The 24,786-nt window shown below is 45.4% G+C and overlaps 1 protein-coding gene across 1 annotated transcript in view; it reads right to left on the bottom strand.

Annotated features, from left to right (window-relative positions):
- Positions 1-24,390, bottom strand: part of pcdh19 (protocadherin 19) — a gene marked incomplete at both ends in the record, with an annotated part of 53,058 nt that extends 28,668 nt beyond the window's left edge. Inside the window, 2 exons of the mRNA XM_080840182.1 lie at positions 18,282-18,627; positions 22,202-24,390. Coding sequence (XP_080696308.1) covers positions 18,282-18,627; positions 22,202-24,390 — 2,535 coding nt within the window. The remainder of the gene's footprint in view (positions 1-18,281; positions 18,628-22,201) is intronic.
- Positions 24,391-24,786: the final 396 nt, after the last annotated feature.

The raw sequence follows: 24,786 nt of genomic DNA, 5'->3' as shown, positions 1-24,786 counted from the left end.
GAGGCTGTCCCTTGGGATTTTTCTTTAATTTGGATGTCAGAATGTGTGTGTGTGGGGGGGGGGGGGGGGGGAGGGAGGGAGGAGTAAGGGAGTGAAGAAAAGAGTGGAAACGGGAAAAAAGGGGACTTTCACATTAGTGCACCTCTAAGCCTGTGCCAGGTGTCACACGAGACAGGTAAGAACTGATTCCATGAGCAGAGCCCTGAACGGCCCAATCAAAGGGACTACAGGAGCATTAAATCCACCCAGATTTAGTGGGGCTTCTGGTTCTCCCCCCCAGACTGTGTGTGTGTGTGTGTGTGTGTGTGTGTGTGTGTGTGTGTGTGTGTGTGGGTGTGTGTGTGTGTGTGTATGTGTGTGTGTGTGTATGTGCGTGTGATGTAGTGGGGCTCCTGGTTCTCCCCCTAGACTGGCATGGAGGTCCCCCCCCCCCCTCCCCCACTCCACTCCACCCCTTTCCAAGTGAATTAGTGGCAGGGATTTCTGAGGGCTCCTCTCAAATGTAACCTGTCAGTTAACCAATTTAGAGATGGGGGCCAGTGTAATTTAGCGTACAAAACATGCTTCTCTCTCTCTCTCTCTCTCTCTCTCTCCACTCTTAATCCAAAGCTTTAAAACGGCACAACTTGTAGCATTTTGGATGTATTTTTAGGAGCAATAATCCAACATACTTACCGACCAAAGTGCTAACTCACTACTGCAACCGATGATTAAAACTGAGCGAGACAAAGCTAAACATAACACCCCCTACGACATGCCCTTTCTAAAGTAGACCAGAGCACCTTGTGAGCCACTCGCCATCCTGTCTGCCCCACTACCCCGCCAATGTTTGCCGGCCTAAACCTGATGGAGTAAGAGAGCCCCATTACATCGATGTACTAGCAGACAGTATGGGGGTCCTGTGGGGAGTAGAAAGGGCCATCCATTCTGAGACTGCCATTGTTATGAGAGTATATCAAGCACTCGTCTGAGACTTTGATCCAAAATAATGATATGGCACCTCGGGGTCTGATGGCCCAAGTATCCGTCAGCACTGCTGAGACTTCTAATGGACCTCCACCCCTCCACCCCCACCCTCCATAAAACACCCCACTCCCTCTCCACATAGCCCATCCTATTTCTGCTGCCATTTCATTTCCTTCTTTGCTCTCTCTTTTTCTCCCTCTCTCTTTAACTCTCTCTCTCTCTCTCTAGCTTTCTTGACTTAGACCTGGCGCCTCCCATCTCGATGACAAGGCATCTTTGTAGGCTGCTCCTTTAGAAAAGTTCTTTATTTATTTCTATATTTATTTATTAACGCAGGGTGGAGATTTGCAGCCTCTCGTTGCAGACTGCGTGGCTCCGGCAGAGTGCGAGCGGATGCACTCACTCGCCGAGATGGATTGAGCCGCTCGCGTTATTGACATCCTTTAATCTGACATGCGGTAACAGATGAGACACACACACACACACACACACACACACACATACACACACACACAAACACATCGACATAAACACGGTCAGATGCACACCCCCTCTGATGGAACGAAAGAGAAAAGGAAGACAAAAAAAGAAAAGGGTAAACAGGAAAAGAGTGGCTGCAGAGGAACACAGGTGATACCTCATCATCTTTCATTAATCCCCCCACTCTGGTGATTTGCTCAAACAAATGATGTTTACTCCCACCGTGGGGGTTGGCAGGCTCGCCTTTGGCATGCGACCTGAGATATATGCGCAGGTGTTAACTCCCCCGCAACCCCCTTGCCTCATCTGGCCCAGGGTTGGCCCACGCCCGGCGCCCAACCTGGGCAACCTCTCCAGGAAAACCCACCCTCTGACACCCCCCACATCCGGCTCCAGCCACTTCCTGCTCCAGCTGCTGGGGCCATAACAGGCGCCCACTTTGTTTTACAAATGAAGTGGGCGTTCCAGTCGAACAGGCGGATATAATACCACAGCCGCACCGGTGCCAGGCCACGCCTGGATGGACAGATGGGGAGGACGCATTAAAGCCTGCGAGTGCTAAACACCACAAGGCTGACCCAATCAGCACAGCCTGGCTATCCTGTAATGTCAGTGTGGCCGGTACAGGGGCCCCCACACCCACCCCTAACCTCCACCGCCGCCGCCACTGCCGCCTGTTTAAAGCATGTCAGGCACATCTGCCGCTAATATTTTGGATGGTCTTTTTGTAGGCAGCTGTCACAAGGTGGGATTGACTGAGGCGCATTACCTCCAAGCCCATCGCCTGGCACATCTGTGGATCCAAAGGCTGCGGCTCGGGCAAATCGGGGCCACGATGGCCTGGCTTCAGCAAAGCCGCGCCAACTTCGATGGCGACGGCAGCGACAGCAACAGCAGCAACAGCACTGACGGCGGCAGATGTGACAGCTGCATCTTGACATTTCAAACTGGTTCACTAAGTCCGACGCCAGTGTAGATGAAACATCCTTGTCACTGTTTTGTTTTGTTTTTTCTCCCCCCATTCATCTGTTATCCTATTTCCACTTCATCAAATTTTACATCAGTTAATCCCGTCAGGCACTGTAGCCTCTGTTGTCTGTGAACTTATTCCTAAGAGCTGAACCAACCAGGATGACATGAACACATGCAAAGGCATGCACATAAATTAGACTGCAGCAAACACACACACACACACACACACACACACACACACACACACACACACACACACACACACACACCTCAGTGGGTAAGTGGGGGTGAGCAGGGGCAGAGTGGAGCAGCTTGAGTGTGTGGCCAGCCGAGGCAGAGCCAGATGCATTGGGCTTGACCCGTGGGTTCAGCAGGGGGGTTCCAGCAGCTGAAACACACAGGGATTAGCCACACTGACTTCATTTAATTTAATTTGTATTACGCTGTCTTTAGGGGGCAAACTGTGTTTTTTTTTCCCCCTCCTCCCTCCCTCCCTTTAATTTTTTTCCATCACAGAGCAAAGCCAGGGGTCACGGAAAACAACAACAGACGGCGAACGATGACCTCCGCTATCCCCACCACCCCCCCCCCCACCCCACCTCATCCTCAGTCATAACACAGTCCTCAGACAGGGAGGGGCTGTGGGGTGGTGGTCGGGTTCGAGGACGCACAGAACGTTCACAGCTCAGTGCAGACGGGAGCGATAAGATCTCCTTTACAGCCTTTATTGTGTTTTTTTTTTAACTTCGGATCAACACGCCACCTTGCTCACAGCTCTCACCACCACGTCTTCCGTGAAATGGATACCCAGAATCCTTTTGTTCTGCCTCCTTAGGACAACAAGCAGTAATTGTCTCTTATAAAAAGAAAAAAAAACAAAATAAATAAATAAAGGCTAAAAAACAAAGTGGTCTAGCTGGGTGTATCATTGCATTGCCAGGCAGTTATCTGCCACAAACATATCTTAGGGGCTGGATGTTTATCTGTTTAGATGTAGATCGAGGGAGTTGGCGCTTTGTCTCATTGCAGCAGTGGCTGATGTTATTCGCCTCTCCTCACTCACTGTTCCGTGTGATTAGACACTCGGTTGTAATTCCTCGCAGGCTGATGTGGTTTTGATATACCCAACCGGGTGGAATCCGTTTTATTTGTTCCCAGGGTGTCCGACTGCGTTCTTAACATGTAATCTGCGAGATGTGGAAAGTTGTAAGGTAGGGGGTAACAGAAAGGAGGGAATGAAAATCTCTCCCCCCCCCCCCCGCATAATGGAATAACTTGAACCTCCAAATGTACTGAGCCAAAGAAGACTTAAATTGCTAAGCTCAGATGTGTTAAAAGGAAAGAGAGAGAGAGAGGGTGTGTGTGTGAGAGAGAGAGAATAGAGAAAGCAATGCGATGGGAATGAAACTGGGATATCTGACAGAAGCAGAAGAAGAACCCCCGCCTCACTTTAGACTGTCGGAGTGGAGATATGCGAGAGAAATGTGGCAAAATGTAGCAATAAACAGTTGATTGCCAGAGGCAAGCGAAGCCCTGCTGTTTCCTGTCTGCGTTTTGGTCAGGTGATGGCAGCGCGGCGGGAAAGCTGATGCATCGTGCGCTGGGGAGTCTTGTTTTAATACGGCCTGATCTGAGCCCGCGTAAACACACAAACATTAAACGAGAGACCGGAGAGCTTCAATACATCCTCGTATCCCTCTGTTTCAATGCCAGTACATTTCAGGCCTATCAAGCCTTTTGGTTGTCTCCCTCGAAAAAAAAAAAGCCCTGTTATTAAAAGATATTAAAGCTGAGAAATGTCAAAAGATAAGAAAAAAAGGAGAGGCGGTAATCTCCCCTGCTGTTTTGATCGCAAGTGGAATAATTGGGGCCCTCTTAGTCTCATTATGTGAGAGGCACGACAGCCAAAGGAGCACTCCAACTGTCCCTGTTCATTTGTGCCGCAGCCGTCGCTTTTCAAACGAGAATGTATCACTCCTCTCGCACTAACCATGTTTTCCTCTGAAACATCAGAGATCTGACACCTGAGGTGCTGAACTCTTGATTAACAAGCAATTTACAATACCTTTGAAAATGGTACTGCTTTTGCTAGCTGTTAGAGCTAGCTTTTGCTAACAGTAAGAGTAGCTGAATGAATACAGTGAAGATTATGACATGCATTACTATCATTATTATTAGAAGTAGTAGTAATATTATTAGTGGTAGTATTTTTGTTGTTGTTATCGTTATTATTATTATTATATAATGGGATTAAGTTGTGATGTTATTATAATGAGCCATGCTCTCTGCTAGAACACACACACTGCTGTGTTTGAACTGAATTGTGAAGGCTAGCACAACTGTCCCTTCAAATAAATCCAAGTTAATTACCAGTGTGGTTTACAGGGTCTCTGTGATGGCAACAATTAGTGGTACTGTAGCAAAGGTCAGTCCAAACTATTTGGAGATCATGCTGTCTGCAAAGGGAGAAGATGAGTGCAGAGAGGAGAAAGAGAGTGTGGGTCGAGAGAGAAGAGAGGAAGGAGAGAGCCAGACAGAGAGAGAGAGACAGTGAGACAGAAATGAGTGAGAGAAAGAATAAGAAAGCACATCCTCTTCCCCTCCATTTTGTCATTTTAAACAGGACACGGTTGCAAAATGACAAGGACAATCAGGGCAAAACCAATTAAATATGATCTCTTGATATGGGGGTATCAGACAGGCTTTCGTCTGCGGGAGAGCCACGGCAGCAAAAAGTCTAAAAAAAATAGAAGGATTCTTTCCCTTTTTTTGTTCCTCGTATTTTTGGTGACATTTGAAAGGACTCTAGATGCTTTCGAATCGCGCTGCAGTGTGTTTATTTAGAGCCTAATTAAGAGGATAACGATAAGTGGTTACTCCAATACAAGATTCTCTGTGTACGGCAACTGATAATATTCATTTACCTGCTGGATTTTCTTACATAAAGACTGATCCTACATGCTGTACAGTGCGGTGTCTATTTGTGTGTTTGTGTGGTTGTGTTAGTGCACGTCGGTGTTGTGAGCGACTAGTTACTCAGAGGAAAAGCTGGGCCACAGAGGAGCAGGGGTTAATGAGCAGAGTCTAAAAAAGGTGCCGGCTTGTAAACAAGTATCCGAGCTACTCTATTTATGCAGCACTCCCTCAACGAAGGACTGAGGTCCCTGATCCCCCCCCCCCCCCCCCCCCACACCTCCCAATAGTTGAACTCCCTCTTCATGCATTCTCCGAGGACTGCTAACACTCCCCTACCTCCTCCCGCTCCACCCTTTTGATACGTGACAGCTTCGCACTTTCATAGCATTTCAAACAGCGCTCTCTCAGTGGCAAGTGCATGATTGCTGCCTATTCCCCTGACATCTTTGACAGTTACTCAGATCCCAACAACCAACAAAAAAAATGAACGACAAAAAAAAAAGCAACACTTCATTAGCGATGACTGCAACAAACAGGCTCAAATTGGTGAGGAGCTCCTCCTATCTCCAATGGCTCCCCCCCACCCCACCTCCTCCAAATGCATCCTTCACGAGAAAAAGCAAAAACAACTCTTTGTTCACTGAGCCTTACCATGTGGCAGAGTTAGCAACTCCCCAAATGTTTGTTTCAATCATTTACATAAAAAAGAGTAAATAGTAGCTCTGAAGCATGGCGGTTCTTTCAAATTGAGCCTATTTAAAGACGGGGGGAGTGATACCATTCCAAAACTACAAATGATCATATTCACTCCAATCAATCTATTTCCCAAAAGACGGGAAGAAAAAAAAACATACAAACTAAATAAACAGCAACCATGAATAATAAAAAAGTGAGATAAATCTAGTGATGGGGCTAATTTCGAAACTCCTTTTATTGCTTTTATCTCTTCTGCTTTCGACATGAAAGCATCCTTTCCACCCGTATCTGTTCTTCATTTCTTTTCAAGACAGGCAGGCCCATCATTTGAAATTGAATGAGTGCTAATAGGAGAAAAACAGGCTATATGTACAGATAGCATGTGGACACTGCATGTATACGGATCTGTTTTATTTCCTACACCACATCCTCTCTGCTTCCTCACTGGCAATGGCCACTACAAAACATTACACAGCAATAACACATGCTCCAACGGCCAGATTTTAGCTGAGCATCACCATTGATTATTGATCTTTTTTGTTAGCGAGTTGTGTAATCATGGCCATAAGACACCGAACCCAGAAGCCATGCTAGGCCATACACTGTAACATGTCCCTCACCAGTTTTTTTTTTTTTTTTGCCAAGAATGTTGAGGGAAGCAGAGATAAGCAGCCCTTATCCTTTTAAAGACGGCCCCGTAATCCGACAGAGGGGAAGCTGCAGATTTAAGGGATTTAGTCTGGATTATTGCTAGTCCTCCAAATTAAACCAAAAGTCAGCTTTCTGCGGTTGCTCATGCAAGCTGTCGCCTGGCGTGGGCCACCACAACAAGGCCACTGGGGTGGGGTGGGGTGAGCTGGGGGTGATATAATTAGAAACTCTCTCTCTCTCTCCCCCCCCCCCCCCTCTCTCTTCTCCTCTTTCACTCTCACTCTCCTCCTCTTATTGTGTTGTCCCAGAGGGGCCTAGGAAGCACCTGAGCGAAAAGGTCTCGACTCTCTCTCTCTCTCTCTCTCTCTGGACTCCTAACCCTCCTCAGCTCCCCGGGCGCGGTCGCCTACCCAACTCTCTACCATTCGGCCTACCTGGCACATGATGGCAGTTTTCTGAGCGGTAGGTGAGTGGTAGTGCCACCCCCCTGCAATCTCTGAAGTCTCATGGCCCAAGTCTGTGGCCTCACATAATCTGTATTAATCCCCACATGACCGTGAGGTATTAAAGTAATTAAACTAACCCTAGCCCATCACAGTCCACTTGCCCACCTCGTAGGGATTGTGTTTACTTTTACCATGGAAACACAAAAGAATTAAACTGGTAATTAGCTCGTAACCACGCACACAAATGCCATCTTTGGTTTCATTGGTAAAAGAGGTAAGTACCATAAACACTAAACCAATGTGTTCACAAGACTGTCCCTTCCAGCTCTGGGAAAAACAAAACTGCAGGCAGTGTTTTTTGGGGCAGTTAGTTACAGCAACTGTGGCAGTGGTAAAATATGAAATACCCATAAAGAAAGCACGCCTGACAACCTGGCGCAAATATAAGACTCTCCAGCCCACCTCCCTATTTCAAGACACATAAAAGCGGAGTGCAATAACAATTACTCAACACCCCAGGAGAAATCCTTAACCCCCCCCAGGCAAACTGTCTCTTTATTTTGTTCTACAAAACACGGCATGGATGTAATAAACAACTAGCCAAGGGAAACCAGGTCCCACCCCCTTCTGGCACCTCAACCAATCCAATTGCAATGTAGTGGGGCGCGGGCTCCTTAGTGAGTGGGGAGGGTGTGTGTGTGTGTGTTTTTTTGCTGTTATTATCCCTGTCAGCTTGCTTTAGGCTAATGACGCTTCAGCTGGCCTATGTGTGATCCAGGGTATCCAGGCACAACCTCGGTGGGTGACCTGAGCCCACACTCCCCCAGGGCACATTAAGTACTCATCATCTGAGCTGGGAGAACAGGAGAAGAGAGCCGCAATATCTACAGTCGTCTCAGGCACCTCATCTTTCTCTCTCTCCCTCCCTCTTCTCTTTCTCTCTCTCCCTCCGTCTTCTCTTTCTCTCTCTCCCTCCCTCTTCTCTTTCTCTCTCTCTCTGAGAACAGCTGCCTCCAGAAGGGGAGGAACGGGGGGGGGGATGGGGGTGCAAGCGAGACCCCCGCTGTAGCTGCAGTAACGTAACGGCAAAGCAGAGCACACCGCTTTCATTCATTAACTCGGGCAGTCGTGCGGCGGGATGTCAAGCGCGGGACGTGAGTGGAAAGCCAAGGGCTGCGCCTGTATTGCCCTCCACATACTCTGACAGGCCTTTGGACGTCAACAAAAAAAAAGAAAATGAAGAAAGAAGAAGAAACACACAAACATACTCACGCGCACACACAACCACACCCTTACACACATACACATACCCACACACACACACTCAAACTGGACTCCTCAGACGGCTCTTTGTTGCTCTCGCTGCTGTACCCTACTGCACAGAGACGAGCCTTCCTGCCAAAGTCCACCTTGTCCATGACAGCATCTGTAACCCGCACCAACCCTTTCTTCTGCTTGTTCAACAGAAAGCCTCTCGCACCGACTGCCAAACGAAAGCACAAAACAGAGACAGCAGGACCTGCCCAGACTATCTCTAAGCACTCCCCAAAATAATCCCAATGCAAAGGAGCACCTGAGAGGAAGAACTAAAATAAGTCAAAATCCTGGGCCCGCCTGTGACTAACCTCAGCATTTTTCAGCGTTCATAAATGCATTTGTTTGCTTTTGTGCTTCGCCCTTTTTTTCACAGACCTAGCAGCCACTGCTTTCATATACCAGAGCACTGCCTAATAGCTTTTTGAAATGCATAAATGATGACACACTCTCCAGTAATTTTGGGAGCTCAGGTATCCATATGGCGGGAGAGAAAAAACTAAACAGAACAAAACAAGATACACAAAAGAAAGATGAGGAGCAATGAAGAGAGAGAGAGAGAGAAAGGGAGAGAGAGAGAGAGAGAGAGAGAGAGAGAGAGAGAGAGAGAGAGAGGAAGAGAGAGGGAGAGACAGAGAGACAGAGAGAGAGAGAGGGAGAGACAGAGAGACAGAGAGAGAGAGAGGGAGGGAGATGGTGGTATAGCCTGAAAGACAGACACAGTGATGTAGCCAAGCCTGGGACAAACAAGATGATGAGTTCTCCAAAAAAGTGGGGATGTGGGGGAAAGACTGATGGCAAACAAGAGAAAGCCAAAGAGTGTGAAGAAGAGAGAGAGTGTGTGAAAAAAGAGAGGAGGACAGAGAGATACAAAGAGGTTGAGAGAGAGAGAGAAATATATATATAGAGAGACAGGCGGAGAGAGGCAATGTGAGACAAATAGGAGAGAAAGAGAGAGAGAGAGAGAGAGAGATTGAGTGGTCATGATGAGTGGAGGCTGACTGAGCAGTGGCTGATGGGTCTATGGGCGGTCATAGCCCATTAGGCCGTGTAGGCGACGACGCCACAGCTCATTACATGCTCTGCCTCCCGCTCGGCGCAGGGACAATGCCCAATCACAGATGTCCGCTGCTTCCCCTACTCACCATGCCCACCACGGGGGGGCGCTCTGGCTCCTGTCCGGCACACCCTGCCTATATAAATGGTCTTAGGTAAGAGGGCTTTACTGAGGAGGAGGAGAGCAAGAGGGAGGAAGAGGAGGAGGCACAACAACAAAACAGAAAACTGAAAGAAAAGAAACTTAAGTGCATATCAGCAAGACTTTTTCAGCCCCAGTCAGTAGTTTCTGTCTGTAAGTGTGTGTGCGTGTGTGTTTGGTGTGTGTATGCGTGCGTGAGTGCGTGTGTGTGTGTGTATGTGTGTGTGTGTGTGTGTGTGTGTGTGTGTGCGTGTGCGTGTGCGTGTGTGTGTTACGTCTGTCTGTGTGTGTTTGGTTGCTACTGTCTCTCTCCCCCCTACTGCTCTTGGACATCAAAGCCTGATCTAAGCGTAATGAGGAAGTGCTGAAGTGTAATTAGCTTCATCCATTATTAGTTTCCATACACCCGCAGAGTAGAAGGGTCAGCCAAGCAGCCAAGCCTCATCAAAGTGCCCCCATGCACTCACAAATAGATGCAATGTGAGGACATTTATTCAGAGTTGTGCTTGAAAAAAAACTACCTTGGATGGATGTAATCGTGACTGCGATTGTCCCCAGTAAAAAAACTGAGAAGTGAAAGGGATCTTTAAATGAATCTGTGTAGCTTTTTTTGTGTAACTAATCAAAACATGCAAGGGTTGACATTTAATCTATCTGGAATAAAACGCTAACAAACAAAATCCAACTAAGACCCTCTTAAAGGTCAGGTCTGGCAACTGTGTTAAGTTGTTGGCATAGAAAAAGTCATTATTGTACTTGTCATACAGTGAGCCATAGTTGTCCGCATCTCCCTCTTCCATTGCTGTGTCTGTGTTACTTTGTCTTTGTGGTGGTCATAAACACTCTAGCTCAAAAAGGAGAGGAGAATAAACTGGAAAATGACAGAGCAAATTTTCTTCATTTCACCACAATACATTTCCTCTGGTGAAATATAAGCCGGGGTATCACCGAGATAATGTTCCAGAATAATCAGTGATTTAAAGCCATTTAATTGACTTTCTATTTCCTATCCTGTTTTCCTTTCTGTGCCATTTTAATGAACAGAACAGCAAGGTTTTTTGTTGTTCCTGAAGCATCTGATAATGGAAGAGCGTGTAATTTCCCTACAGAGCACTCCTTGGCTGCAAGTCCCCTGCTAGTCCTATCTGCTAACATTCACAAACATATTGTAGGGGTGTAACAGTCTCAAGTCCCACGTGATGCGTTCTGTACAAACACCCCCCCCCCCCCCCCCCCCCCCAATAACCAAAGCTGAGGTACTGATTAAGGTGCTATTCTGCAAAGGACTATGGGATAGAAAAGGCCTCCTATGCCTCATCTTCATCTAGTTTCAGATAATTTAAGGCCAACTTCAAATGTTCCGATACTTCTTTATTTTAAATGCTGCTTCTGTCATTTTCTTCCCGGTGTTAACTTTGTTTTTTAAATCATCCCTGTGACTTCAACAGGTAATTTTAAAGACAGCTTAAGAATGTGTCGGAGAGAGAATGCATCTCCCTGCTCTCCTGTCGAGATGACAATGAATCTGGACCGTGTTAAAGAATGTAGGGCGACCTTTTGTGTCCTATTAATTTAGCCGCAGGCATTCGGAAAGCTGGCAGCTAAATCTGTGTTAATGAGGACTGAGGTGAACAGAGCGACAGAAAGAGGGGGAAAAAACATTGTTATTCTCTGCGTCGCATGTGCGGTACATATCTTTTATTACATTTTCACCACTTTCGCATTTCCTCCCTGAAAATATCATACATTTGATGTTGCTGTGTTAGAGTGTGGTTTTTTTTTTCTCTCGCTCCTTCTCTTTTTCTCTCTCTCTATCCTTCTTTCTCTCCCTCTCTCTCTCTTTCTCTCTCCTTCTCTCCTCCTTTCTCTCCTTCTCTCTCTCTTTCTCTCTCCTTCTCTTCTCCTTTCTCTCCCTCTCTCTCTCTTAATCTCTCCTTGGTGCAGTTCATCCCTTTTCAATGCCTTGTTATCATTTAAAAAAAAAAAGACTGACTGACGCCAGCAAAGGGGATTTTCATTAAATGGTAGTGCCAGCAGGAGATTTCTAAGATCCTAACATACGATGCTTATAATCATATCAGAAATGAAGATGAGATTAAGACGGATTTAAGCCTTTCAGAGGAGCATATACCCATATTTAGGAGATCTATGGCATGAACCAACATCAAGAAGGGAGTTCTGACCCTTCCAAATATTAAATTACCGTGATGAACAAGCTGCATACTGCATAATAGCCAACATGTTTGCTTCCATTTGTTAACAGAGGGCAGAATTTCTGTTCGCAATATTCTTTCTACGGCTCCTTTGGCAAAGATGGATCACTGTAATATAGATTTTCTCCACACAGAACACTGCATGGCTTTAACACACCTTTTGGTAGACATGTGAGTTATCAGTACGACAGAAGAAGGCACATTCCCAATGCTAAACAAGTCCTTTGAGACTATGTAACAACACATACTCCTGCAAGCTCACGTCATGTGCTATTATTTGCTTAAAATACATCTTAAACAAATCAAGCTGCATTCGACAGGCTCCTTTACTGCTTTGGGAGATGGTACTTGGTATTCTCATATTCTCTGCCCAAAAGATGTACACAAAGCACACAGTAACTAGGGAATTGCATTTCTAACACAAAGAATCTTGTTCCCACTACTGGACATATCATGCAGTGATTATTTGATAACTGATGACCCACACAACCGAAGTACTCATCTTCAGTCCTCTCCAACCCCTACAAGCTGCACCGAGTGTCTCCAGTCTTGTCTCATTGATGAGTGTCCAAAGAATTGATATTTCCATAAATATTATGATCATCCCGGTTTAGAGTCACAGATCAGGTTTCCGACACCCACTCAGGAAGGATACGCACACACTGCAGTGAAGGATACTCCTCCGCTTACATCCTCTGTGACAGGCCTTCTCGGCGGTATGCAAACAAACAATGGAATTTGACAATTTTTCGGCGCTTCTAGACCTCTGTACTTTGTCGTGTCGAATTAGCTAAAAGATTTCTTGGGGATTGATGTTTCCGCTCCGACTGCCAGCCCTATTCTCTTTCAGAGGCATTGCAGAGTTTCATGAGGATCTCAACTGTGTTCATCAGGGTGAGCAAACATTAAAAGGCGTTACCCCTCCTTTCTTAGCCCTGAGTTGTCACAGCCTTAAAGAAAACATTTGTGAACAAATAAATCAGGAAAATTAAGACTCCTTGCAAACATCACAGCATCTCTCTTCTTTTCCTTACTTTCAACCCATCTATCTATCTTGCACTCCATCTAGATAGATAGATTGATAGATAGATAGAGTATCTATAAATAGAAAGATAAATGAAGACCATCTCCTCTCCCTTCTTTGTCTTGTCCCTCACTTTTCCCCTCTCGTGCACACAGTGGCCCCCCAATCACATCTCATTAGAAGCGGGTTGCGCTGACATGCTTTTGTCAAGCCCTGTCACTCAGCACCGCGGTGACACCCCCCATCCGCGGCCTGCCTGCCCGCACGCACACAGCTTTACCGAGGCTTGGTGGAGCCTCAGGGACCTATGGAGCACTGGCTGAACGTGTTTAGTCATCATGACATATCCACTCCCACCTTATGAAAAAAGTAAGAGAGAGAAAAAGAGATAGAAAAAAAAAAACCTCATACAAAGGATAGTACGATGGTTTCCATTCATCATGAAAAGGATAATGTCTTGGCATTCTGAGCTGTTGTGTAATAACAGAACACCAAGCCTTGAAGAGAGCATTATGTGTGTGCCACCTAGCTGCAGAGAAAAACCTTGGGAGGGTTGAAGAAAATCCACTATCACGCCACAAACAAAGAGCACTGCAGTGGCAGTCGAAGGGACACTAAAGACTGTGAAGTAAGGCCACTGCATCTTGGCTTACTGTGGGTGCAGCTCTGTGTTCTCTTTGGAAAACAGCACTTGAAAGCACTGAGCTCCCACAATGGCAGCAGGCAACCATAACCTTTTCAGATAACTCTAATACTTATCTGCCGGTGAGACCAATCAGCCCAATTCAGACGGAGCAGAAGATAATATTCTTGACTCAGTTTTCGTTGAAGGGTATGTGATGATCTGTCGAACTTGGAGCGAATGAAAAAAAAAGGGGGTGAACTAATGAAAACATTTCAACTTCAAGGTTCGGTTGCTCCCCTCAGAAATTGTGGGTGTGGGTTGCGAGTGTGTGCGAAAGAATGTGTGTGTGTGTCTCTGTGAATCTGCGAATGCTTCCCTTTGATTAGCTTCACTCTCCCTTCATGAGATAGGAAGCACCTCTTTATTGAGACTGGTGAAATCGCACTGCCTTCATCAGAGCTGGTGAGCTCAGCAAAGTCTTAGCTCAAAGCCTTTCAGTGAGACGGCATGCTGTGACCTTTACGTTATCTTGTACGGGATTTACGATGATTAATTGGATTAGTCTGATGAAATTTGTGGAAATACAAAAAACATCCTGCCAGCTAATTCAAGTTGAAAGTATCAGCTCTTGAAAAAGATCCATGACCTAGGTGTCAAGCAAAAAGCCAAGGCTTGAAGCGCAACAGACATGATCTAACAAGACAGGGACACACTGATGACGGGAGGAACCCTATGACTACGAGTAAAAAATGTGACAAAAAAAAAAAAGACAATAATCACCAAATGTTATTCCAATGACACTCAAGAAACAGGAATAGTACCTTGGTCAGGTTGTATAACAACATGGGCAGTATGTAGGACCAGAATGTTATGACTTTAGCCTGGCCTGTGCGAGTTGAATATACAGCAGCCGTATGATGCAGAGGAAGCAGAGGCAGTTGAGATGTTTAGAAGCACAAGATGTTCTGAAATCAGTGTTATGTGTAATGTGCCATGAGCTGAATGTTGGGAGAGAGCCTGAGGCGAACACTCCCAGTGTGAAATTATGTCGGGTGTATATGCAATCTACAACGCACTGCCTTATTTCAATAATACACTCTACTGATGTCTTGCAAATGAGATTCCAACACAAAAATAAATTACGCTCAAATTTACCAAAAAAATACATACAGTATATTCTGAAGACCTTGGGGAGATTGCATTGCAAAAATAAATACATTTTTAAAAAACCTAGGTAGAAAAATTAAGTTCTTCCATATCAAAGCATACACAGTTGTCAATGATAGTAGTGTGATTCCTGGGGCCTGCTTTTAGGCAGTTGAGTCATCAGAACTGCAGGAGTGCTTCAAATAATTTGGCATGAAACTCTCCTTAATCCTACAAAAGGCTTTCCCACAATACGAGACCATGGAGTACAAAGTAATATGAGAACTCCATTCTCGCTCTCCCTCTTTGTGTTTAATCCGATCCATTTAACACCATAATGAAACCCGCTAAGATGGATCAGCACTACCCTCTCCCATAAGGTTAATTTTAGGCCGATCGATAACATAAGGAAATATATTTCTGCAGTTGGTATCGAATGTGCCCTGAACCGCAGCACATTACAAATTCACAAACATAGCCCACGGCTCTTTCCTACTATATAATTATGATATAATTGTCTCTTCCACTTACTGATCTATTTACTGCCATTCTTCTGACCTGATTTGACAAGAGATGGCAAAAAAACACGTGTGTTTCTTGTTTCAGTTCTGACCTTCTTTTTTTCCTACTCTGAAATCATGGACAGGTTGACCACACAAATAGAATGGCAAAAGAGGGGAGGGAGGGATGGAGGGAGATTGGGGGGGGGGGGGGGGGTGGAGAACCAGAGCGGTTCCTCTGGGGACGGCCTGTTTGAAGATGTCTCCTGAGAGAGGAGTCTGTAAACAATGCACTAGCCACGAGCCTCAGAGATTTATACGACTGCTATCTTGGTCCTCTGTTCTCATCCAACACAAACCTCTCCCCACCCTCTACACTACTGTACATCTCCACGCCTCTCAGCCCTGGCGAAAGGGGCTCTAATTGCTGCCGCTCCTGACCCCACTTCTCGCCGTGTTTGTGGGAGTTATTGGCAGATCAAACACAAGGGGTGGGGGCCCTGATTTGACAAGAGGAGGAAAAAAAGGATTAAGCCCTTTTAACAAGGCCTTAGAGTGAAGTGTCTAATGCTCCATGAAGGAGCAGAGACCCGCGCACACACACACACACACACACACACACACACACACACACACACACACACACACACACACACACACACACACACACACACACAAACACACACACACACACACATACACACACACACACACACACACACACACACACACACACACACACACACACACACCCCTCCCCAACACAGAGGTGCTTTATCTTTCCTACATGAATACACTCCTTCCAACATCTTAACCAATAGAAAATGCCTAAAACTTGAGTAGGGGGGAAGAACAACATGCAGCAAACGAAAAGCAGCATCGCCCCGTTGCGATGTTTGAATGGAATTAAATCACAGGCGACGCGCACGCACTAAGTGGGCCTCAAGGCTAGGCCAGATATATTTGGGGACAGAGATGTGCCGTTAATCACAACAGCGCACCAGCCGGTGTGTCCCAACCAGACCTCTGGGAAGGCACTGACTTGTGGAGTCAAGTGCTTTCAAGCCCGGGCTTGCTCAAACCGTGACAGGGTTATTAACGGTCATTTCACAGCCACCATGTTTGTTTGTGTGCCGTATAAATGGGTGTGTAATTACTCCGACAACATACTCTTAAACAACAATACTGGAAAATAAAACGGTTATGTAGTTGGGGGGTTTTCTTTTTGGTAAATAAATGAATGTCACGGAGAGAGGAAAAAAATCAGGGGATGTTTTCTCTTTCCTCAACAGGACACTTCCACACAGACACACTCACACACACACACACAGACACACACACACACACACACACACACACACAAAAATGAACTTGATTGCCTTGAAGCATCTCATCTGTGCGCCCAGAGAACACATAAAGGGCTGTGGTCAAAGAGATGTGTCGATGTTGTGCCGAGTGCCGCCTACGATGAGGACTTCATGCAAATCACCGTTTTTATCAAGGCAATCCAAAATCATGCAAAAGGAAAAGGGAAAACAACAAGGGACCAGACACCTGGAACAAAGGCGCTCATTGGGTTTTAACACGTGCCAATCACACTCCTAAGCTTTGCATTTGGGGCGCCAATCACACTCCTAAGCTTTGCATTTGGGATGATCCGAATCAATTAGCGGCCTTGTTTGCCCCAACAACCCCCCAATCCCCCCCCTTCCTCTCTCCTTGTTTTCATTTGAGCTCAAATAGCCCCTTTAATCCTGCAGCAGAGGTGAAGTCACAGTGCTAGGCTACAGAATTGGTGCACTGCAACACTGCCGATTCTCTTTCACCGCCATAGAAAAAAAGGAAAAGAAGAAAAGAAAAGAGAAAGATGCAGTCTTTTAATCACCGGAGAGCACGGGACAGAGGCTTGTTCAATTCACACATGTAAGTAAAGCCACTGACCATTAAATGGCCTCACCCTTGTCACAGGCCCTATAAATCCACAAAACCCCAACTCCTTGCCGTGGAAGCTCTAGCTCAGCCTCTAGGCAACCTCAATTTATCAACACCTCTTTAAGTGTATCTCATTGATTCCTGTGATCTATACGAGCCCGGGAAGATATTGGATTAGCCAATCAATGAATCAATACATTTCTTAGGTTACCCCCACCCACCCCCTCACCCCCTCCAATTCTGCTCGCAGCTCTTAGTCTTGTTCTTCAAGTAAATAATGGAAATTCTAGTCGTTTTGTCAATGGCCGTGATTTTGGTCCCTCTTTGTTTTTTAATGCACTCCACATTGCCTCCAAGCAAAGGATCAACTGAACCAGGCCAAAGATTCTGTTAAGTCAGTCCATAAAGTGAAAAGAAATCTATAGGCGTAACTTCATCTGTAATGGCGTTTCCGAAACGCTCTTCTCCCTGGCTCAGCGATCCAGCACCCATGCGACTAAGCACCCTGCTATCTGCCTTGCATTACAGCCCACTCAACACAGGCTGGAGCGTCTTTGCCCGGCTGCATCGGGGAGAGACACGAACAGAGAGTTTAATTCACTTGCTGGGCCTTTAAAGCAATAATTTTCCCTTAATGCTTGGACCTGAAAAGGCATGTGGTGAGGCTGATTAGCTGGGTCAATGCATTTGGCAGATGCCCAGGTTTCACCTCATTTTCTGCAAATGGCTCTGCAGATGACAAACAAAGCAAAAAAAAAGAAAAACAGAAAAGCGACCAAAACAGAGGCGCTCTAAACAGACTGTCTTGGTCAAGGCTTGTTTTTTTTTGCTTCATCACTCTCAAAGGGAGTCCGTTATGGAACTACAAGACCCTTGACTCAATTTTTTGGAACAAAGCACCCATAACCCATTTATATCAAATATTGATGTCAACAGCCATGTTGTTTCAAGCCCCCTGCCAGAGATTATGTCAATACAGGCCAGTGTGATGTGCATGTACATTACAGCACCAGACAGGAACAAAGACAACCTCCTTGACCAGAGTCAATAAACTGATGCAAATCGTTGCGTCAGGCTATCAACAGCAATAACATGGCAAAACATGTCCCCCCTCCCTCTTGCACCATCGCCCACCCTCCACCCACAGGCCACCCACCCACAGACAAGAGCTACTCAGGCTGTTAGGATGGAGGGAGTCTCACCTCTGGCAGTGGCATGCCGTTGATGATGAGGTCAGGCTGCTGCGGGCCCTGGCCAGTGAAGGTGTGGTGATAGCCGTGGTTGGGCGCGGTATTGCGCGAGTTCTGGTTCTCCACGTTGAGGAAGGTGCTCTCCGAGCGCCTGCAGCCCAGGGGCAGGGTCTGCTGGTGGTAGTCGAAGTAGTTGAGCGGGGAGGTGAGAGACGAGCAACTCACCACGTTCATCTTGTCCGTTTCCTCCACGTCGCGCGGCACCAGGCGGATGTCGTTCTTGCTCAGCTTTTTCTTCTTGCTGGACTTCTTCTGGTTGCCGTAGGAGTATTCCGCCACCCTGTGCAGGTAGAAGAAACTGAACAGACTCAATAAAGCAGTGATGTTCTTTCCACACCGCACGCCCCCCACGGCCACATAGGAAACCTGGTCACAGAGGCGCCGACCAGCGGTGGCGGATAAACAAAGCAAAAACAACAATGTATGCATTCACAATGAGGCGAGGCAATTTCGGAATATTAGCCAAATAAAAAAAAAACTCCCATGCACACTTGTGCGCACACACATACACACACACACACCTCCCCTATGGCCCAGCCCAACCCCTTTGCAACCCCTAACCGCATGCCCCCACGGCCACATTGGAACCTTTGGTGGGTGGCGGGCAAGGCCTAGAGCTCATTGGTACTGCTTGGGAGAGGCCTCGAGGCGAGCGACGTCCGGCCACCAATAGAGCGGCCATGCTTCATTGGTTCATATTTCCATGCCGGGCCAAGTCAACATGTCACAAAACAGGTGCTCACAATGCAAACATGCCAACCCACAGCCACACAAACGGATACACGATACTGTCTGTGACACCTGTGTGAGCTCAGGCGTTACAAAGTTGCACGACTTTCACCTATTGTTTTTGCGTGTGTGTGTGTGTACTCCTCCATTATTACCTAACCACACTGATGGCAGAGCTAGGGAAATATGATTTATTTTGAGAGGCTCTGTGTGTGTTTTAACTCAAGCTGCCACTATTTTATTACAATCAGCCCAAATGATGAACACGAAGAGTCTTTATCACAGGATGTCTCAGCTGGAGAAGGCTTTCTCTTTATCCCTGCTGGAGGCTGTTTTGAATCGCACCAGCCCCATACAATGACACTGTTCTCAACCTAGGTCTCTGCTGTTTCTATCCACAATGCAACACTACTCTCCTACATGTTCCTATAGACAGACTGCATTTCAACATGTCTCCTTCCTTCTCTCTCTCTCTCTCTCTCATTCTCTGAACTGTCCTTTTTCATTTAGATGCTGTCTCTGTCTACACATTCATCTTCCTTTCTAGCACAGAGAAATGATAACGGTGCAGAACCTTATCTTTTTGTCGGCATCTCAAAACAGTTTTCCTCTCTCTTGATTTTAAGCTGGTGGAAGAAAGGCACAGACAGCAGCCAGGCTTCCTTAATAACAATAAGAAAAGAGCATCACTCTTCTTTTGTGCTTGGCTGCTTGCACAGAAGATGCTTGCAAGAGAGTCTTTACAAGAACTGAGTGAACAATAAATTGCAAATAAGCAACTGCAAGCTCTAAGCTTTAAGGTGTTTGCTGACAAAAGGCAATACGTCTATTACAATTTAAATTCTTGGCACAGACACCATTTTGGCAAATACGCAAGAACTGTTGTTGTTACACAACATATAGCACAGTATATGCATTATCAGGAGTTGACTATACATGTATCCATATATTTTTAAGATATCGTAGCATAAGCCTTGTATAATCATTGTAGAAATTCAGATATTCTAGTGTGTTATATAAATCTGACCGATCCAACAAAAGCCTGCATATCCACATAAGCAGTTTGGCAAAGCTACCATGGGCTAATATACAGTAGCTTATTACCTCCATCAGTATTGCTAACGGCAACAATAAAAAATAGGTTGTTTTCAGAGCAGTGTCAAGGAACATATCATGCGCCATCATTACCATCAGTTAATCTGCATGACCCCAGATCTGTGAGTTTTGGAGAATTGGCACACTAAACATACCTAAATCCAATACTTGGAACGAACATCCTGTACAGCTATTTATTTCTTATTTGTGTGTTCTCCAGCAGACTCACCCGAGGTCTCTCCCATTTCAAAACCTGACACATCCTGTTTACACCAGTCCCTGTGCAATAATCTGAGCGAGCTGGAGAACCTATCTTGAGTACACAGCCATTCGGATTTCATTTAAAGAGATAGGAGATCCAAGACTTGTCAGTGAATCTCCGGACAGCGGCATGCAATCTGAAATAAACTGACCTTCCCATTACTCTCTCTACGCTAATACCCATTTCTGTTAGGTAAGACTCAAACACACTTCTCTTTATCACTCTCTGACCACAGATGTCCCCTCGATTGATAACTGATTGACTCATGGGGCCTGAAACAGTGAATCTGCAAGTGTGGGAGTACACTGCGCACGCACACACACACACACACACTATCTCTGCTAAGATGGCCCGCTACACTGAGGTGTCACACAACTGGAATATCAACAAAAATTATGTTCAGTGTAAAATATGGTAATGACTTCAGGTTAAATTTGCAAAAAGCAATTTATATGTAAATGCTGAGTGGCAACGTAGTGGAGGGAAATCATCTTAGGAGCCTATGTTACAGATCGATAAAGGCAAGTATTTTATTATCCGAGATTGTAAATAAATAAATGTGCTGGTTCTTCCTAAATGCTAGAGTCTATCTGCTCCTCAACAAATGGGTGTGGAATATGAACAACAGTTCATCATATACAGTATGAGGAAAGCGTAAAGAGGATCTTGTCAATCAGCACAACATTTTTATCATTAGTTTTTTTTTTACAGCCAGCTGAGGCCTCCACCCATTGTCAAGTTAATATATTGGCCATGCATGATGTCATGTCAAAGCCTGAGAAGCCTCGAGAACATGCAGAAAATGAAAAGAAATAAGTATCGGACGTAGTCCAAATAACCAGAAGACTGTTGACTGACAAAGTGTAATTGAGAAATAGCTTTAGGAGATGGCTGTTTCGTAAAAGGTATACATACGATCAATATTAACTAATTTTCTAGATCTGCATCATGTGATCACATAAATTGAAAGCCCTGAAGGGAACTTCAGCCTTTAAAGTATAATTACATGTATAAGAAGAGAGATTTACATTGTGGACGGTCCTAGGAAGTGTGTAATAATGGTAATTATTGAATTGCCTTACAGGTAATTGTAGTCTAGTCAGTGGAATGCTGACTAATCGGAGATGCTTTAAATCATCACTAACACCGCTTAAGGTTATATTTAATATGTTAACATAAATCTTTCATCAAACAGCTATAGATATACCAACAGACATACACACATACCTAGTTGTACACACACACACACACACACACAAACAAACACGCACACACACATACTGTATGTATGTATGCATGTATCATAATGTATGTATGTATGTATGTACACACACAAAGTAAATAATTGATGCAAATTATTATGCAATTGCTACGCTGAGCAAAAATGTAATGATGTCACCTATGTTTGTGCAGCAAGTTATGGCGATGTCTCGGTCTAATATGCGTAGCCTACATGTTCAACAAATTTGAGCTGCACGTATACTTTGGTTCAAAAATCTCGTTGACAAAAATCCTTCCTAGAAAAATTGTTATGGAGTCACATCTCACAGTCATTTGCTTTTCCTCAACGGGCCTTGGCCCTGCAGCATGCACACAACACAGAAGCACTGCAAGCCACACACAGCACCTACAGACACATTGCGGGCGATATGGCGATACTCATGCACCAGGCATTGTACTTTTACACAACCAGTGAGCTTGATGATTGATTCAATATCGTAATCACAACACATACAAACGACATGATTAATAAAGATGTCAAATGATAAAATAATTGGTTAAGTACCTGCAGTTGTATGTTCGGATCTCCTTATTATCCCTTTTGCACTTGACTGCCACAAATATCATGGTAACAAATAGGATGGCAGCAATGGAACCCAGCGCGATGATGAAGATCAGGGAGAGGTTGACCGGTCCAATAGACTCCTGTGCGTTCAGGTCTGGGGAGACGTAGATGACGATGTATGCGGACGCGGACAGAGACGGCTTTCCGTGGTCGTGTGTCATCACCGTGATCTCGTAGGTAGTCTTGGTTTTCTCAAAAAAAGTCGTCGTAGTCCTAATCTCCCCGTTCATCTCATCTATTTCAAAATAAGGCCTGTCTCCCTCAGTGACGGAATAAGTCAGTCTCCCGTTTTCACCCTCGTCGTAGTCGTCGGCTTTCACCTGGGTGACCAGGTAACCCACTCCCGCGTTTCTGGGGATAGACACTTCTGCAGTGCCGTTCACCAGACGGGGAGACGTAATGAACGGTATATTGTCATTGACATCTATCACGACGATTTTGACTGTGGAAGTGCTGCTTAGAGATGGCTGCCCCTGGTCTTTGGCCATGATGTTGAATTCAAAAGACCTAGTCATTTCGTGGTCAAACGATCTCTGTGCGTAAATCTCCCCTGAGTTGGGACCTACTTGGACATACGAAGAGATGGACATGTCCAGCACATTCTTCTCTACTATGGAGTAAGTCACAGAGCCGTTTAAACCCATGTCAGGATCTCTCGCTGTCACTGTAAATAAATGTTTACCAGGTGTGTTGTTCTCCATAACCATGGTCTGGTAATGTGGTTTGGTGAAGTGGGGAGGATTGTCATTCTCATCCTTAATTTTGACGGCAAATGATTTAGTCGTTTTCAGAGAAGGGTTACCACTATCCTCAGCTTGAATAGTCAGGTTGTACCTGTCTCTTTCTTCCCTGTCCAGTTTGCCAGCAACAAGGATAGTTGAAAAGGTCTCGTACTCTTGGAGTCTGAAAGGCACACTACCTAGAAGCTTGCATTTGACTTTTCCGTTCAAACCAGAATCCTTATCCAAAACCCTTACTAAAGCAATAACGTACTCAGGTCCCGCATTCTCACTCACCTCCTCTATCTCACTACTCACTGGTAAGAGGTTGATCACTGGCACGTTATCGTTTGCGTCCAGGACCTCTACGTTCACTTTACAGTGGGCAGGAATAGAATTCGGGCCTAAATCTTTGGCTTGAACGTCAATTTCATAAACCGTCGTAGTTTCGTAGTCCAAAGGTCCATTGACGGTGATGACACCCGTTTTAGTGTCAATTTTAAAAGCTTCCCGTGTTTTGTCACTGACGTAGCTATTAAATGAATACCTAACCTCGCCGTTTGTGCCTTCGTCTGGATCTGTTGCGTTCAGATCAATAACTACGGTGTTGATGGGAGAGTTTTCCATCACTTTCACTGAATAAACTGGCTGATCAAAAACTGGGTTGTTGTCATTGGAATCTATTACTTTTATGTTTAGTTTTACCCTGCCAGACTTTGGAGGATCTCCCCCGTCCTCTGCAGTGATGGTATAATCATACCTAGACTGAACCTCTCTGTCTAAAGGCTTTTCAACAACGAGCTCTGCAAATTTAGAACCGTCTCCCCTGGTCTTAATCTCGAGTCCGAACAGCTCATTCGGGGTGATGGTATAGGTTTGAACTCCATAGCTCCCCGAATCCGGATCACTTGCCCCCTCTAGGGGAAATCTTGTCCCCGGGTCGGCGTTCTCGGAGATTTCTATATCAATGTGGTCTGTTGGAAATCTTGGCGCGTTGTCGTTCAGGTCCTCCATTTCGATTTTAATCACACATATAACCATGGTGTTTGACATGAGTTCCAACGTTACAACACATTTTGGGTTATGACGGCAAACCACGTCCCGGTCGATTTTCTGCTTGGTTTTTAGAACCCCCATATTGTCGATTTCCACCCATCTCGGCTCGGAGCTGGAGATAATGCGGAAGGAAACTGACTGATTTGCACCTGCTAACTTAGTGTCGATGAATTCTTGGGTAATGTTGGCTATTTTCGTGTATGCTGGCTGCTCCTCTTTCACATAGTATGTCCGGGTGAACAGAGCGTCTGCACCAGTCCAGCAAAACAGTAAAAACACGAAAATGTGTATAAATTCCATCTCCTTGAAGTGTGTCGTACCTGTTGATGTTTTTCTTCTTTTCATCACATGCATCTCATTAACCGATGAGTTTTATCTGCACATGTTAGTATAGTACTCCAAATATTTCAGTATGTCCACACGCAAAAGTTACCGAGAAAAACGTTAATATTGAAAAAGAAAAAGGCTCGCAACTGGTGCTGGATTAATTTGATTCACACCGTGTGCATTGTTGTGACAGAGTCCCGTTCACTATTTGTCAAACAGAGCAAACATGTTTTCAGTTTTCTATTGGAAAAGTCTGGTAACAGAAAATAAGAACTCATACATTCTGCATGGTTGCGGGAAAACTGGAGGGCTACTCATCAAATCTGCGCAGTTCACATCAGGAGACAACTGCTAGCTAGGAATGATGTTGTAGAACCGACCATTTTGAAGCAGTAACAAAATCCTTTAAACGTTGAAATGTCT

This window comes from Sprattus sprattus (genome assembly GCF_963457725.1).
Source record: "Sprattus sprattus genome assembly, chromosome: 6".
Classification (NCBI taxonomy): domain Eukaryota; kingdom Metazoa; phylum Chordata; class Actinopteri; order Clupeiformes; family Clupeidae; genus Sprattus; species Sprattus sprattus.
Note: the sequence above shows the minus strand (reverse complement) of the source record. Positions and strands in the feature narration are given on the sequence as shown.